The following is a 14,711-nucleotide window of genomic DNA, read 5'->3' on the forward strand; positions in this document are numbered from 1 at the left end:
GTGCTTTTTGATATCGGTTTTGTAGAAGCATGCGCAATCCCATAGTATCACTGGCTCCGATGTAGTAGCTACTTGAGTATCCGATCGAATCGGGCGCATTGCAGGGTTCCGAATCGCAGAGAAGCAGTGATTGCATGTCATCATTGGATACTCAGCGTTTGTTCTGAAGTAGTTATTAGTTTTCTAGACTGGTGGAGGTGAGAAGTTGATCTCAGAAGACGCTAAATTTTCGTGGCCAAGCAGGAAAACACCCGCTTCAATTGCGCTCTTGTCCCGAGATCTCCCAACTTCAACTTTCCAACGCCGACAATTAACTTGAATTGACGAGCCTCTCGCTGGCAAATTGCAGCGCTATGCTACGCTCTTCAATTGCGCCGAGTCGCCAGCTACTTTCGCCTACTGTTAGCCGTCAATGGCTGCAAGCGTCTCGGGTAAGATAGCTTGAGACTGCCCTCTCGATTTCCAATGGCCTTCAACAAGGAGACCGTTGTCTACTGCCCGTGGGTTATGTACTAATACCAAATATGACCATAGAGATGCTACTCCAGGGTGCGAAGCCCTGCTGCCGTTTCTAAAGGGATTCCAGCCTTTACGCCCAGAGGCCATGCGTTCACAACTAGTGCTAGACTCGCAAACGATCCCAATATACGATCACCGCCCTCGCCTTCGTCGGAATCGACAATCCCGCCTGAGAGTGTACCCCGGCCACCGCCATCTCACCCTATCCAGACTTCACCCGGTTCCACGATCGAGGGTCGTACTCAACCTCCTCCCCCTCCGCCCGTGACTAACACTCCGCCACCACCACCTCCTCCTCCGCCTCCAGCTCCGAAGAAGGGCGGACGGTTACGACGATTGTTGATCTACCTAATCCTTACTACCGGGCTCGCTTACGCCGGAGGGGTCTGGCTTTCCCTCAAATCGGATAACTTCCACGACTTCTTTACTGAATACATTCCGTACGGGGAGGAAGCCGTGCTTTATGTGGAGGAGCAGGATTTCCGTCGACGATTCCCCAATGCCACAAAGCAAATCTCCCGCCGTGCAGTTGAGCCACGGGATGAAGGTCAAAATGTAACTATTCCCGGCAAGAGTGGGGTTTCCTGGAGAGTCTCTGAGGGACAAAAGGAAACTAAGGAGGATGGAAGTGATGTGTCTCGAAGAGGCAAACACATGAGCGCCACGGAAGCCAATACGGCTAAAGAAGCGACCAAAACGTCTACTGTTGAGGAAACCAAAGCCAAGAAGCAGGTTGAATCCGCTGCTCCCACCACTGAAAAGAAATCTGCCTCTGAAACGGTGAAACCCGCTCTTGAAGAACCTAGAGCTCCAGCTATTCCCACCATTGATTCAGTTGAGCCGCTTTCTATGCTTGTGGACGAACCTACCGTTCAGGAGCTTACAAAGATTGTTAACGACCTTATTGCTGTGATAAATGCTGATGAGTCGTCATCCCGATTTACATCTACACTTTCCAAGGCCAAGGCGGATTTCCAGAGACTCGGAGAACAGATTGCTGTACTTAGACAAGACGCCCAAGACGCTGCACGAGTGGAAATAGAAAATGCGCGCGCGGAGATGGAGAGAACAGCTAATGAACTGATTCGACGTATCGATGAGGTTCGCGCAGAAGATGCAGCTCAGTTCCGAGAAGAGTACGAGAGCGAGCGCGAGAGATTAGCAAACGCATACCAAGAAAAGATCAAGACTGAGCTCCAGAGAGTCCAAGAGGTGGCTGAGCAACGCCTCCGAAACGAACTTGTTGAACAAGCGATAGAGCTCAACCGCAAATTCCTTAGCGACGTACGATCCCTTGTGGAAAAGGAGCGGGAAGGCCGTCTTAGCAAGCTTTCCGAGTTGACTGCCAACGTTGGCGAACTTGAAAAGTTGACTGCTGAATGGAACAGTGTTGTGGATACAAACCTGAACACCCAACAACTTCAAGTTGCTGTCGATGCTGTTCGCAGCGCGCTCGAGAACTCAGATATCCCAAAACCGTTCATTAATGAGCTTGTTGCGGTGAAAGAGCTGGCATCGGATGATCAAGTCGTTGACGCCGCTATCTCATCCATCAGCCCGGTTGCCTATCAACGAGGCATTCCATCTCCCGCTCAGATTGTCGAAAGATTTAGACGGTTAGCCACCGAAGTCCGTAAGGCAAGCCTGCTGCCCGAGAATGCCGGTATCGCCAGCCATGCAGCCAGTTACATGGCGAGCAAAGTTATGTTTAAAAAGCAGGGTTCAGACGATGGAGATGACGTAGAAAGCATTTTGACCCGGACTGAGAATCTCCTTGAAGAGGGCAGACTTGATGAGGCAGCGCGTGAAATGAACTCGCTACAAGGATGGTCCAAGATACTGAGCAAGGATTGGCTGGCGGATGTAAGGAGGGTTCTTGAAGTGAAACAGGCTCTTGAGGTGAGATCCTCCGCCCTTAGCTGGATATAATATATAAGCCAAATGCTAATCGCACTATTTGCAGATTATCGAAACGGAAGCTCGTCTTCGGTGCCTTCAGGTTGAATAGGTCTTTGAAGCTGGCTTTTCTATAGCTTCTTTACTGTACACTTACGATTCCTTTGTTGGATTTTCCTAGATAAAAGATGCTTTAGACCTCCAAAGCCTGCGATAGTCAGTCATATAAATAGCTTGTAAACAATTTCATTGATGTGGTGTTTGGCATGTTTGCACGGCCAGCTGTATGTTTGTCCTGTTTGCACCATCAACATCATCCATCGTTCCATCATCTTGAGTGCTCTGTATTTAGCCGGAATGCAGTCTGTTGAGGCGGCGGTGCTTGTGTGGACTCACTGCTGAAGCTGGACAATGGGCAAGGCAATTTGGAGATCTCTTGGCTAGTTAACAAATAGCTGTTGCCATCTGTGAAACCTGTTGAGTCTTGCTTGCCCCGTGTCCTCGTGATGGTCTATGCATTGGTGGCAACGATTCGCACGCCAAACATGTATGGGTAGCATTCCAACTACATGAATTACCTACTTTGAAGCTGCCTGGAATCATTGTGAATCAGCACCAAACCCCGGCTTCGACGCAGTCATGGAAGATGGCTCTGAAGACTTCGCCATTACCAACGGCCTCCTGGACGCCAAACGAAGACAAAAGAGTCGGGCCAGCAGCAGCTTTCGACTAGGATCAGCTTTACATGCCAGAAGATCTAGCTCCAATCCAGGAGCTCGGCCCGGTCATGACTTGGAGTCTCGACGAGCCTCCAAACGTCCAGTCGATGAGTCCGAATTGCAGGTCACAAAGAGACAACTCAGGGCTCAATATATCCAAACCTCTGATGGTCAGCCAGTGATTGCCGGCAGTTCTTCCGCCGATGACCAGGCTTCCTCAACTATTCAATCCGAACCTGGGCCGTCGTCAATAGCAGATACTCGTGCTCATGGCCCGACTATGGTGGGCCTCGATACAGACCCAGCTCAGATCGTCAACCTCGCACTGAGCCTTGGTGAATCCCGTCGGCGGGCAATGTCTGGACGAGCCGTTTCCAGTGGTGTACCACGCGGTAGGCGCCTGTCCACCATAGTGCCCGCACGTAGCCCCGTTCCCGAAAGTCGCATAACACCACTCACCGATCAGGATGGGCGGTCTAAAAGCCGAACTCATAGGCGCTTATCGCATGCATCCCGCTCATCCCCCCAGCAATTTCAACCTCCAGCACCTTTTCTTGACTATGGGCCACAAAACTTGGTGCCCCCGGACTTTTCTGCGGGCACACTGGCTAGAGCCGAAAAAGCAAGACAGTACTTTGAATTGTTTACGGAATATATACGCCTACTTCCTTATCTTCCTCCTCTTCACCCGCCTGCTACTGGCTCCATAAAACAAAGCGACTCTTCCATAACGTCAAAAGCTGTCGCTCAAGGAAGAGTATACAATCCCCTCCAATATATTCGGAACAGGAAAGTGAGATTCCGCGAACGAAGTGCTATAAACTCAGAAGAGGAAGGCTGGATGGATGTTGACAGGGTTCGAAGCTGGGTCAGCGACGTGGTTAACTCTCTTGAAGAAACTGAATGCGGAGCAGATGGGCGCATCCAATTACCGCCGCTCCAGCCGCCAATCGAAATCACGGAGGAACCGCAGGAGCAATTCTCCAGCCCTGGTCGCACCAATACTAATGACACAAATAAGCTACGTCGCCCTCGGATGGATTGGGTCTTCTCTCCAGCTGATCTACTAGCCGATGCTGCTTGGGTTGAGGCCGGTTCAAATAAACTTAAACTCGAAGACAAAGATGGAAACAAACTGTTTCCCCCAGATACTCAGCTCAGAGCCATTACCTTAACTGCAGCCACTCCGCCGCTAGAACCCCCTCCGATTGACGAAACCTACGATCCGCTCTACTCTACTGGAGCCCTACCCAGCTTCACGTCGGTCGGGTCCAGGTCTTCATCTCATATAAATCGAGGCCGTCGAATGCATAGATTTGCGCAATCCGTTCGCCTTACTCCTGGCCATAGCCATTCCAGAGAGAGCAGTAAATCCAGCTGGCGGAACGCCTTGGCTCGGCCAAGGAGCTCATCAGGTTCATTCCAAAACCACGTCAACCGTGACCATTCAATAAAGGCCTTTCCAAAAGATCATATACAACCGAGCGAACAGAATACTGGACGCAGTTTGCTTCCTCCTCTGGACACTAGCGTTAGCGAACCCAAGCGTCCATTCTCGCGCCAAAATCAATACCCAGGGTCGGTTTCTTCTGTCGATGAGCCTCCTAAAAAGGCCGCCTCACGCCCGTCATTCGAAGACGCTCAAAGCGGTTACCGGACTCCAGTAAATAAATTGAAGTTCCCAAGTATTACAGCCAATCTTTCGCCTCCACTAAGTCGCGAAGCCTCACCAGGCAGAAGGCAGCATCTACCATTTTATAGCCCTGATCGACAGGCCACAAAGAATCATAACGTCACCAGTGATTCGCCATATTCCGCTATTGGATCACCAGCGAGACAGCCAGTGTCTCCCATCTCTGATACCCAGAAGCAGCCCTTTTCGTGGCTTAATCAAATAGAATCCCCTCCTGGAGCAAGTACCAAAATTGGAAAGGATCCAGATTCAAAACGACGGGGGATATTCAAAGGCGGCAGGATTGCCGAGCTTGTTGGTAATGAAGTGTCTAAAGTAGGCGAATTTATTCGGAAAAGGGACGCATATGGTCATTCCCGCCAGTCGTCGTCCGCATCCAGCGTTTCTGAGTATGTCGATATAGATGACGATACCGGCGCCGGAAAGCGAAAACAAAGAGCAAAATTGGTTCGTTTTCCCACACAATCCGACTCTGGGTCACGGTCCATCCCAGAATCGATAGTTGATCGGGCTAAATATCGCACTCCGAATCTTCCAACCTTCAAATCATCGTTAAAACAAGGCGAGACATGGCAAGGAACGGATGAAGATCACTCTACACTAAATGAGTCCAGAAAAGATGATCAATCTGGTCCAGGCAGCGAAATTGGGAATGATATTGAAACTACCGCAACTGCCCATGCGGAAAGCTCCGGTGCTGGCGGAGACATCGAGCTACAAAGGAGACCCAGGGCACCGCAAGAAAATGACGTTCAGGCCAATCGTGATGCATCTGGTGTCGTTCAGGCAAGGCCTAAATTATCCGAAGCTACTCGCAACTGGAGTCTCTCGTCTCGCAGCATTCCCAAATACTCCGAGTCGACTCGTGTGAGTAAAGGCGAAATTATCCGCATTCAAGCTCATTTACTCTCGACCGGCGTGAAAGCCCAGGAAATATGTCGACACGCCAATACATCAGTTTCTGATTTCAATCCGCTTCGTATAGGGCCTTCGAGCGATTTGCACAGTCCCTTGCCGTACATTAGAGATCAGGAGTTTGTCACCACAGCCACTAAACAATTGCTATCAGCCGTTGATGACGGTGTTCACCATGTTCAGAAGTCCATCTCCAGATTCTCGGCTTCGGATCTCCCGAAATTAAGATATGAGCTTGACGACTTGGACCGGCTGATTTCTACGTCCCTCAATAATCGCCTTCGCAAAGTGGGTGATGAAGCAGAGCAGCTCACTGGCCAGCTTTCTATGACGAGTACTTTGGCTATCAAGCAACTTCATGATGCTTTGGACAAAGGAATTCGGAAACGAAAACGCAGATTCCGTTGGGTCAGTCGCTTTGGTTACGTTCTGCTTGAATGGGTGCTGGTAGGGGTGATGTGGTGGGTCTGGACCATAGTAATGGTTTGGAAAATGTTTAGGGGTATTTGGCGCGGAACAGTCTCCGGCGTTCGATGGATTCTTTGGCTTTAGAAGCCAACCGAAACATGGTTGAACCATTCGAGAATCGCTATCTCGGCAAGTTTGAACAGGAGCAAGCCTTCGCCATGATTGTCCAAAGCTTCTTCCCCGTTTGTATCCCTGACTGATTATTGCTTCTTCTAAATATATCATTTCGCTCACGTTTGTTTTATATACCCGTATAGACCTTATGCGCCTCTTTCCACTGCCAATACTTAGGCCGATACAATATCGTTTGTCGCTTCGAAGGCAATTAATACCATCAGCCATAGCCCTATTTCACTCTTGCCATTACACTGCTTTACAAGAATCCAACTAGGTGGTAATTTCCTCTCGAAATTACTCCATCATTGAGAGTCACTTTTTCCTTTATCACTTTGTCCTGCTTTATGCTTTTATCATAGGCCCGTTACATCCCTGGTTTTACTATATCTCCGTCACTCTTGATTAACAACCAAATAATATTATAGTGATGGCTTTGAATATACCCTGCTTTTCCATCACCCTTAATCACATACAGTGGGATGTTCCTATCAACCAGTTTGTCTGTGATTGTGACTATTGGATTATGGTTACAAAGAGTGAGTGCTAGAGTATTCCTACAGCTAGGTATATAATCCACATCTTGTCTCCTTGTTGGAGTGCGGGTACTATTGCAATTTCTGAAGCCTGAATATCCTTTGAATATTGTTCAATTTCGCTACCTCCTTATCCATTCTCTATCTCTCTCTCTGGTATATTGGAGCAGGTTCTCATTGGTATACCTGACTTCTCAACACGAGTTCGAGAGTTGCAACACATCTATACCCACCAAACAAAAGACCACTAACTAGTATACTTCACCAGCAAGCCTAAAAAGGAAGACAAACGTCGTATCAAGCAGACCATGAAGAAACCATTCTCGTGGCTATCAAAACCAGGCGCTTCAAAAGGTAAGCCTACCGTTTATTAGGATACTGGGAAAGCCGTCTGCGCAGCTAGAGGTCCGACTGACTCCAATAAATGACTAGCTACGCACGAAGACTACGTGGTTCCGGGTAGCAGTGGCTCAATCCCAGCGCACCTGGCCGACCGGCTGCGCAGAGGCGGCGTGAACGTTGATGTCAAAAAGATCGATCCCCAAGAAAAAGCCCGGATCCGTGCTCTCCTATCCCAAAAGATGGACAGCGGCATGACGGGCGTTGAGCTGGGGAGATTCATCGTCCCCCATCTTCAGGGCAAGGACCAAGGACTCAGTAACATCATCACCCAAATGGCACTTCACCAGTTCACTTATGCCGAAATCGCCATAGCCACTCTGGAGCTTGTTGGCCTGCTGACGCACGGGGAAGACTTTGCCGCAGTTCCTCGCCAGCCGATCATGGGCGGAGACCGTCGTTTCTACTCCAATTCAAACACACAGGCAAGTTAGACTCCAAATACGGCAGCGCATGGCCTGACAATATGCGAGCGGAGAGGAGGATCGCGCCCTAACATTCCCCTGAGCAATAGTAACCACCGTGTCTCCGGTACAACTTCCCAGCGGACAAGCGCGCACGCAAGGAATTCAAGCCAGGGCACCGTATCTTCGAGTTTTCAGTACCATCCACCTTCCTGGCCACGGCGGCATCCGTCAACGACACCTACAATTCGTCAAGTGCCCTCTGGGACGTCCACTGGTGAGGACCCTCCGCTTCTTCGCCCTGCCACCATTGAACGGGTTGAGCGAGGTCACCCAAGTTAAGAGGCCAGGTGTGACGCCAGCTGAGAGCCAGAATTTCACGGAAAAGTGAAGCTCGAGGTTTGCTCTGTTCTTCATTTTTCTTCTGCTTTATACTTATGGCGTTAATTGTGCAGCAAGGCAAGATTTTGCTCCTTATATTTCTTTGAATGTTATCCCCATCCCTTTTGATTCTATAGCAGCGATGCATAACTCACTTGTCCGTTTATATATCCATAATTGATAGAAGCTACTATTAAATTTGTCACGAACTTAACGATGATCTGATTTATCGAACTTTGTCTCCTAATCTCAAATTGGTTTTAGCTAAAGATATACCTAATATTTAGAAGCAGTACTATGGGTATATGAAACATCACCGTTGATAACTATCGGTCTTCAAATCACCCATACCTTTTATAGGACAAGGATTGTCTCCCATCCCTCACAGTCAAACAGAAAGGATATTAGCCCTCTCTAGGGATTCCATTCCCCCCCAGGCATCAATAACGTAGTGGACAGTATTCCCCGGTTCAAAGACCTAAGCGGAATCCCTATACTTCCGTCCATGGAAAGCCAGAAGTTGCTTTAGCCCTACCTTAGGACAGGGCTGGAGCTCAGGTATCAACACTTTATATAAATACCTCCTTGCATAGGGAGCTAAATCCCTGGCTTATCCCCATGAAGGGGGCTCCGTCCTAGAGCTGCAAAGCCCCCAGGCAGGGCCCGCTGATAAGGGGGAGTAGAGGGCTCGGATTCCAGTTGAACACAAGGCATCAGCCCCCGAGAGAAGCAGCCCTCTCTGTTAAGGGACCAGATGAAGCACCCTCACGTGAGAGGGTAAACAAGCTGGAGACGCGCTAACAAGCTGTGAATCTGGGTCACGGGATGTCCCGATTAGGACCTGATATCCTCCTTGCAAAGTGAAAACAATGTCCTCTTTCAAACAACAGAAACTTCATAGGAGGCATATCGCGCCTTCATCGTTGTTTCTTGTTGAAAACTTCGTTAACCTCCCATCATTTCAAAGCTTTCGGTTTCGTCGTTCCATTTCGATCCGATGTTTCTTCATTCACGAAATGACTAGCTTTTTAATACATTTCGCCTTTTTTTCTTCGCTCTTTTAAGAAACATCTTTAAGACCTCCCGTTAGCAGCATCACGAAAAAGCGATGAGGGCGTCTCTCAGTGGTGAAGCGGCTGGTCAGGACAGCAAAGAAGCACCGAAAGGAGAGTTATTCGACCATCTCGAGACGACCAAGCAAGCACCAAAGTCTGGGAAGCTGGGGAATTTATACCATCGACTCGTGAATTCTCAAAGGAACAGGCCAAGTGCTTCCTCTGAATGCGGAGTCTCCGAACTATCCGGTGAATCGTCAGCAACCAAAGACAAACAGAAACGCTCTCGCATTAGAAGAATCATGGATAAGATGCAGAAACTCAGCGGTACTGGAAATCAGCCAGAAATTGAACCGGAACAAAGCTCCGTCGGTGAGCAACGCGGGAATGAGGAGCTGCCCCTGTTGTCAGTTTGCAGTGACTTGTTCACACAAGAAGAATGGGACGACCTTCGTGAATTCCGCAGAGACTATGCCCGAGTTCAGCAGGAAAAGCGTGACAAGGCTAGCGACCCCTACCCTGATGCCAATGCCAGTGCTCCCGTGGATCCGCCAACCAAAGAGCAACTTGCTTCTTTGGCACGTCGAGAAAGGGAAAAGCCAAACCCCTTTATCAATAGTCCAGTCCCCCTTCCCGCGATCCAGGAGCCCGATAATCATCCCTGGACCAAAGGCCTATACAAAACCGCGTACAAGCCAACAAATCCTACGATGCTCAGCCCGGCATGGCTGACGAAAAAAAAGCGTGGGGCCGCGAAAGGCGCTAGGTTGCACAAAAACAGCAAGAATTGGGGACCGGAAGACTTTGAATTCAGAGACTTGCTGCGTGGCATGCTTGACGACGAGACTCTGGAGAAAATCATGGCGGAAGATGATCGCAAACAAGGAAAAGAGCCGAGTGCAAGCTCCAAGTTCGGCGAAGATGGGATGAGGAATGTGCTCCATGTTATGCTTGACCGGCTGATAGACAAGACGGTCGAGGAGGTGCGTTGTGTGGAAGAAAGGGCCAGGCAGAGAGCTGCAAGCGATTGTGAGGAAGCAGCAGACCAGGAGCAGGAATCGTGGACTGGAACACTGAAGCGGGCAGCTGATTTAACCAAGCTCCAGGATTGCGACTCTGAAGAAGAAATAAACGATTTATTGCGAGGACTCCTTCAGGATATGATGGAGCTGGTGATTGCGGACACAGCACCCATCAGCCCAGACGAACAACAAGAGGTCAAGAAGAATGTACTGTCCCGAAAAAAGGATGAGTTCTGAAGGCACAAGTTATGGGACATGCGTCAGAGGAATAGGGCCAATCCAGTTGTACTCAGTAATCTCCTTGCTCTAGGATAGAATTCTGAGGATGTCCTTCAAGAAGTGTCAGTAACAAGGAAGTTTAGAATTCATGCAAGTCTAAGAAGCCTCATTTACACCCAGTAGACATATAAAGCACCTTGCGTAATAAGGATAATGTTCTCGTTTTTGGTGTATGTATTCCGAAAGCGAAACGGACCTTGTTTCCTTTGCTCAAGACCTGGGGCTGCTCAAGATTTCGGCCTTCAGAAATAGATGATTTGAACATCCTATGGAGAGCAAACGCATAAAATCAGGGGCAACGTGTGATCTGCTAGCCTAGAACATAGAAGAAGAGTGGACAGCCCAAGGCTTTCGGAATCGACGCGAGCCAGAGCGATGCGCGGTGGCTGGTGAGCCTTGCATGGCTGCCTCAGCTTCTGGTTTTAGCTGGATTATGGATTCATCCTCCTTTTTACTGCGATCTGGTCGCGAGGATAGAGATGCAAGAAGGACACTACGTCTTCTTCCCAGTGGTTGTTCATTGTTATCCGAGTTGATTTGTTTTCCTGTCAGTTTGTTCCGCAACCGCCGCATCCTAGACTGGACAGGCAGAGTGCTGGGGAAGCCAGGCCCATAGTGTAGAGGCTTGCATTCACGGACATGACCCACAGGCTCTTCGTTTTCCTTGGAGTTGACGGCTATATAGTCAGCATCTTCGTCCATTGTGGGGTATGTAGTAAGGGAATAATATTCCAGTGGTATTAAAACGCCACCTGCATTATTCAAAACATCAGCGGCTGCCTCTAAGCTTTCCCTGCGTTTAGGAGGAATGACTAGTTGCCCCGTCGCCGGATTGCTGACGGCTACTAATCCATCGCCATGTATCGGGTGGTGCCGAATGTATTTGCTGAAGTTAGCCTCTATCGTCACAGAGCAAAGAGGCAAAAATTTGATGGCTTCATTCGATGTAGGCCAGGTTGTTGTAGAGTATACAGGACTCATGAGGTGATTGATGGGAGCCGTAGGATAGACCGGAGTAGCAGTATCGAGTTTGATACACGAAGCCCACAGGTCCAAATACAACCGGAGCACCAGATACACATCACCAAACTGCAAATGAGAATAATCATCCTTCTCTTTCTCATCGTCGTCAAGAAGGGTGTCGCAGATGCAAATGACGCGGGATCCACTTCGGATCGCAAATCCGTTCCCGGGTCCTGATGCCCTGATGTCGCGACACGATTCAAGATATCTCTTGCCCGCTAATTGTTCATTGTCCCGTGGAAGTTCCGCTTGCTCCATTGGCGGACTATACCGTCTTATTGGGTCAAGTTTGGCCTGTGGATGACTTCCTTTATCAAAACTCATTGCCGTACGCTGCTCAAGAGTGGTGAGAGGCAGAAGGGCGAACTTTTCCAGGGATATATTTGATTCGTCCGTGAAACCCATAATAATTCTAGGCTCAGAAGGCTCTTTGACGACGATTTCAGTAGCTGATTGAGCCGGATAATCGAATGCGGGCACTGAATTAGCGTCAAGGGCAGAGGCAGGCAGGTTGGAGCTTCGAGTTGTTGATAGCTTCGAATTCGAAGGCTCTTCAGAGAATACTTCCGAACACTGCTTCGAGCAAGCGGTTGCCAACGCCGAGTCTTCAGCGGGAAAGTACAAATTGACATCGCTCTCATAAGATGGAGCAGCACCATCACCACCGGTAGGCCCAAGCATCCAAATGGGAGGGCGATGGAAATATACGCCCTGGCGCCGTTTCTCCATCAAAGATCCCGTTAACGACTCGTCAACGGGGGTACCTCCTTCATCATCCAAAAAGGTTCTCGGCGGCGTTGTAATACGATCGACGATCCGCATGTTGTATTTGGCGGACGGGGGAAGAGAGGAATCACGAGGTGCCAGCACTTCATCGCCGGGAACTTCGGTATCCTCGCTTGAAGACCCGCGTTCTGATGAGCTGAAGAACTGCTCGTGCGCTGAATCCATTGCTGGCAGTCACAAGTATCAACTCGCCGTATCCAAGGAAATGCAACACCTCCAGAGGCCGCGGCAAGTGCACAAAGAGCCAGTCAAGCGCTCTAACGACGAAGAAGCCAAATATATCTCGATAATCTCTGTTGAATGCGCAATACGTGAAAGGATCGATACGGCTATAAAAGACGAGCGACGATGAGGAAACGGGGACAAAGAGGATGCTAGCTCGAAACATTTCAAAGGCATCAAGATCAAATGCAGTCGGGTTGGCAGCGACGAAGGATAGGGCAGCCTCACGGGCGGTAGGAACCATGGTAATAGCATTCCTTCGCTTCAAGAGCGGCTCGACGGGTATGGATGGCAGATGTAGTTAAATCTCCAACACGCTTTCACGACGTGGCTATCCGCCCATCAGAGCCAAACACAATTTAACCCTTTATGCTGCTCGCTCAATGCCGCAAGGGTAAACGAAATCCGAGGGATTGAATCGCGCTAGATGTACGACGACCAGAGGAACCGGCGATCGGATGCCGAATTAGACGCATTTCCAAGCGTGATGGAGATGAAACCACCGCGCTAGGATGGCGGTCTCGTTCCCGGTGATTATCTCAACAGCAGGCCATCACTGCCGGCATTTTCAGTGGGTGTGAGAACCAGTGTAGACACCAGTTTGGCTGCCATCCTCAAAATGATAATATCCCGGTTCAGTGAGAAACCATTGATAGGAGCATGTGTTCAGCGGGGAGCCTCATCGCCAAAGTTCACGAGTTCATCGTTGTTATTTGCGTTCACGCCCTTCAGCCAACTAGTTAACTTGGTGATGGAGTGAATACTAAATGGCTACACACCAGCAGAGCATTTGGGCCGTTGATTGGTTTCACCCGGTCGTACTTGTTCACCAAGATGTGATGACGGGGGAGAGTGACCTCGGCTATAGGGCGTGAGTTGATTAGAAAACATATTAAGCTGGAGCTCGGCTGCTCAGAACTGCTCAAAAGAGTCGTGACCAGCTAGTTATCATCTTCCCCATATATAGAGCGTTGAGTTGCCATTCGCCGGGGTCAATATCAAATACATTGCACTGCTCTGCAAACTAGTTGCAACGTACAAGACTTTCAAAGCCATCCGGAATGGCCGCGCCAAAGATTACGCTGTACGTCGACGTTGTCAGTCCCTTTGCCTATCTGGCATACTATATCACACGAGTAAGCCAACGTGAAGGAACGTTGTCATTGAGCGTCTCTGAGCTAATCTTGCACAATAGCACTCGCCCGTCTTCGCGAAATGCGAAGTATCCTACATCCCCGTGTTCCTCGGCGGGATCATCAAGGCGACGGGCAATAGCGCGCCAATTGCTGTAAAAAGCATGTATTCCCCCGCGCAACACAGTAAGCCTACTTACTGTAGATACAATCTAGCTAAAAAGTGAAATGTAGACAAGGCCAAATGGATCCACGTTGAGCGGCTCCGATGGGCCCGCTATTTCAATGTCCCCATGACCCTGAAACCGGCCAAAGGCTTCCCTGTTCAGACGCTGGCGGTAAGTGTTGTGATAAAATATCTCGACCCGCCGCCGAATCTATATCCAATATTGAGCGGATATCCCGCCCCGCTAAGTACGGCTATAAGTATTCTAATCCGGGTTGGATAGCTCCAACGGGCGCTTTGCGCCATGGCCTCCAAAGACCCGGGAAAATTGGTGTCATGCCTTGATGCTCTCTACCACTCTCATTGGGTGGAGGCAAATCCTGAAATCGGGAAACCAGAGGGCTTCATGCCGATTCTGGAACAGGTGGTGGGAAAGGAGGCTGCAGAAGGCGTTACCGAAAAGGTATGTACAGCACAACGCTGGGCAACAAACCGATAGTTGCCTTCTTATTCGTGTGCCCTAGCTTCAAGGTCCAAGCTAATAAATAATGTGAAGTCTGTCACAGAAGCGGTGAAGAGCATGTTGGCTGCAAATACCGAGAAGGCTATTGACGCCGGAGCTTTCGGGCTTCCTTGGATGGTATGCACGAACTCAAAGGGAGAGACTGAATCCTTCTTTGGTGTTGATCATTTCGGGCAAGTTGCTGCATTCCTGGGGCTAGAAACCTTGCCTGATAAAGGCTTCCGCTATACCCTCTGAAATCTGCCCATAATCCCGAGGTTCTAGTTCGCAGCTTCATTTCTAGACGAAATATGTATATTCATGAAAACAGCATAAATTTGCTGGTTAAAGTTGTCGTTTCAAATCAATGGTCGCCTTGATTTCTTTGCAATCTGTTGACTCTTCGCATATGAAGGCCTTTGGTTCAATCGCATTGAACTTTTTTTTAAGACTTCGGGTGAGCACCAGCCAGCAGTCCA

The 14,711-nt window shown here is 49.3% G+C and overlaps 6 protein-coding genes across 6 annotated transcripts; 5 read left to right on the forward strand and 1 right to left on the reverse strand.

Annotated features, from left to right (window-relative positions):
- Positions 1-353: 353 nt before the first annotated feature.
- UREG_02759 (uncharacterized protein) lies at positions 354-2,527 on the forward strand (the record flags this gene model as incomplete). The annotated part of the gene is made up of 3 exons (XM_002543197.1): positions 354-431; positions 535-2,418; positions 2,483-2,527. 3 exons carry the CDS (start codon positions 354-356, stop codon positions 2,525-2,527), a joined length of 2,007 nt encoding a protein of 668 aa, XP_002543243.1.
- A 527-nt stretch (positions 2,528-3,054) lies between these two features.
- UREG_02760 (uncharacterized protein) lies at positions 3,055-6,294 on the forward strand (the record flags this gene model as incomplete). Its single annotated transcript, XM_002543198.1, has 1 exon — positions 3,055-6,294. The coding sequence occupies one exon, from the start codon at positions 3,055-3,057 to the stop codon at positions 6,292-6,294; it is 3,240 nt and encodes a 1,079-aa protein (XP_002543244.1).
- An 874-nt stretch (positions 6,295-7,168) lies between these two features.
- UREG_02761 (uncharacterized protein) lies at positions 7,169-8,054 on the forward strand (the record flags this gene model as incomplete). The annotated part of the gene is made up of 3 exons (XM_002543199.1): positions 7,169-7,214; positions 7,293-7,688; positions 7,774-8,054. 3 exons carry the CDS (start codon positions 7,169-7,171, stop codon positions 8,052-8,054), a joined length of 723 nt encoding a protein of 240 aa, XP_002543245.1.
- Positions 8,055-9,152: 1,098 nt separating this feature from the next.
- On the forward strand, positions 9,153-10,194 carry UREG_02762 (uncharacterized protein; the record flags this gene model as incomplete). Its single annotated transcript, XM_002543200.1, has 2 exons — positions 9,153-10,082; positions 10,186-10,194. The coding sequence occupies 2 exons, from the start codon at positions 9,153-9,155 to the stop codon at positions 10,192-10,194; spliced, it is 939 nt and encodes a 312-aa protein (XP_002543246.1).
- Positions 10,195-10,715: 521 nt separating this feature from the next.
- On the reverse strand, positions 10,716-12,374 carry UREG_02763 (uncharacterized protein; the record flags this gene model as incomplete). Its single annotated transcript, XM_002543201.1, has 1 exon — positions 10,716-12,374. The coding sequence occupies one exon, from the start codon at positions 12,372-12,374 to the stop codon at positions 10,716-10,718; it is 1,659 nt and encodes a 552-aa protein (XP_002543247.1).
- A 1,118-nt stretch (positions 12,375-13,492) lies between these two features.
- Positions 13,493-14,490, forward strand: UREG_02764 (uncharacterized protein; the record flags this gene model as incomplete). The annotated part of the gene is made up of 5 exons (XM_002543202.1): positions 13,493-13,567; positions 13,627-13,750; positions 13,799-13,902; positions 14,014-14,193; positions 14,287-14,490. The coding sequence occupies 5 exons, from the start codon at positions 13,493-13,495 to the stop codon at positions 14,488-14,490; spliced, it is 687 nt and encodes a 228-aa protein (XP_002543248.1).
- Positions 14,491-14,711: the final 221 nt, after the last annotated feature.

This window comes from Uncinocarpus reesii, genomic scaffold (assembly GCF_000003515.1).
Source record: "Uncinocarpus reesii 1704 scaffold_1 genomic scaffold, whole genome shotgun sequence".
In the NCBI taxonomy this organism is placed as follows: domain Eukaryota; kingdom Fungi; phylum Ascomycota; class Eurotiomycetes; order Onygenales; family Onygenaceae; genus Uncinocarpus; species Uncinocarpus reesii.